The sequence below is a fragment of the Pteropus vampyrus genome, unplaced genomic scaffold (assembly GCF_000151845.1).
Source record: "Pteropus vampyrus isolate Shadow unplaced genomic scaffold, Pvam_2.0 Scaffold31, whole genome shotgun sequence".
NCBI lineage: Eukaryota > Metazoa > Chordata > Mammalia > Chiroptera > Pteropodidae > Pteropus > Pteropus vampyrus.
In genome coordinates, this window is record NW_011888812.1 from 8,057,252 (window position 1) to 8,059,323 (window position 2,072).

At 43.3% G+C, this 2,072-nt stretch overlaps 1 protein-coding gene across 1 annotated transcript in view; it reads left to right on the forward strand.

Annotated features, from left to right (window-relative positions):
* The window catches only part of EXT2 (exostosin glycosyltransferase 2), a 129,985-nt gene that overhangs the window by 111,556 nt on the left and 16,357 nt on the right, over positions 1-2,072 (forward strand). The window contains exon 11 of the mRNA XM_023528792.1: positions 947-1,425. Coding sequence (XP_023384560.1) covers positions 947-1,425 — 479 coding nt within the window. The remainder of the gene's footprint in view (positions 1-946; positions 1,426-2,072) is intronic.

The window sequence follows — 2,072 nt, forward strand, 5'->3', positions numbered from 1 at the left end:
ACATATATATGTATGTATGTATGTGTATATGTACACATACATACATACATATATATATAATATAATTTGAAATATCAATTACCAAGTTTTAAAAATTACCTTTTTTTAAGGTATTAAAAGCTGAGAGTACATAAATATGCCATGGGGACAGATATCTATTTTTGAAATGTAGATTTTGCTCAAATCAGATCCCTAGATATGTAGAGTACACACTTCTTGATATGAGTGGCGCCATCTTGACCTTTTTCATTCCAGATTAGAATCCCATGTATGACAATGGGCAATACCTCTAGGCCAGATTCCTAATACTGGAATCTTCCTATGCTGGAATATGTTGGAAGCAGAGTATGATATTCCCCCACTGATTCCTCATACTATTAATTGATGAGAGAAGCCAAATTAAACCAAAGTGACTAAGGAAAGAGGAAGAGTCACTATCTGTGCTTTCCAGACTTGACCCAATCCTCACCCTGTGCCCTTAGCTCCCTAACTCCATGAACAGCTCACTGCAAGGAAAATTAAAGAATGTAAATTGCGGAACTCGTTTTAAAAGATGTATATCTCCAAGTTCGCTTTCTGGCATGCTCCACTCAGTTTTAGCTGTGCCTGCTTACTCTGGACGGTAACTCCTGTGCCCATGTGCTTCTTAACCTTGCCTTCATTATCTAGTTTCTTCCCCTCCCATCCCTCTGCTGTTTGCTTCTCTTTACTCGGTCAGGATAGCAGCCTCTCCAGAGTGTGCTAGAAAAAGCATTAGAAGTTTAAGGTTCGGGAGGTTGGGGGAAAATCAGGGAAAAGGCGTCAGAGGGTGAGGGACCATTGGATCTTTTTTCTGATGGAAAGGAATTGCAAAATAACCTTCAGGAGCCTGGTGCTGCTCCTAGCATTTGCCACTAGCTGAGAGAAGGAAAACGAGCGGCTGTTGGAACTAAGGTTACGGTGAAAGTTATGGGAAGCTGTATTTCATCGCCCTTATGGCTGCAAGAACAAATGGTGTTTATACAAGGACCTTGGCAGTGAGAAAACAGTCATTAAACAGGAATTAAGGAGCTTGTCATCACCACTTCTTTCCAGTTACAGAAGGCAAAAGCCCTCCAAGCCTTTTTATTGGGCCCTTGTGAGTTCTGCCGTTGGCCAGACAGACAGAATGGAATGGAGGAGTGGTGAGGTGTGTGTGTGTGCACGCGCGCGCATGCATGTGTGCGTGTGCGTGTGCGCGTGCATGCGCGTGGAGGGAGCAGACATCTCCGCTTACAGAATAGAAACACGCAGAGTGGTCACAAGCATGATTTTATCGTCCTTGGCATTGACAGCCAGGTATATTTTTGTGCTCCTCTGGCAGGTAACACCCCGAAAGAAATTCAAGTGTCCCGAGTGCACAGCCATCGATGGGCTTTCGCTGGACCAGACACACATGGTGGAGAGGTGAGTGAGCCTCTTACCCTGGTCTGCCCTGGCTTCTGATCCCCGTTTCCTGCCTTGGGCCTGTTTATGGGACCTTTTGGGAGATATAAGGACAGCAGCTGGTAGCCACAGTCACCTCCTTTTGCACTATGGGAATTGGGTTAGTTCAAGCGCAGGTCACCCAAAGAATTAATTTGGAATGCTTCTCACTCAATTTGTAATGGCTGGAAAGGTCTTAAAAATATAGCTGGCCTTAAGCTCCAGAAACCAGATTCTCCATTTGGACTAAGCAGTTAACCGTCCACAGTCATTTGAGTGGAAGCTAGTTAATTCCAAGGAAATACTGGATTGTTTTTCAGGGTAATAATCTCCATGTTACAGTAAAAGTTTGATTAGAAAGAATTGAACCAAACTCACCAGAGACAAATTACCTTTGCTGACTGTACTAAAACACCTTCCAAGAACAGAATTGAAAGCACAGCTCTACATTACAGAGAGAGAGGAGCGGGGCAACTCTGAAATACGCCCTTTATTTCTATTCAGTCAGGTCCTCAACAAGCAGACCTTTGAGTGGAGTGTAACACTAGGCCTTGTAGCGAGTATATAAAAGGAGTGGAGACTTGTGTCCTCCCTAAGACTGTTATAATCTTAACATATATATAATCTTA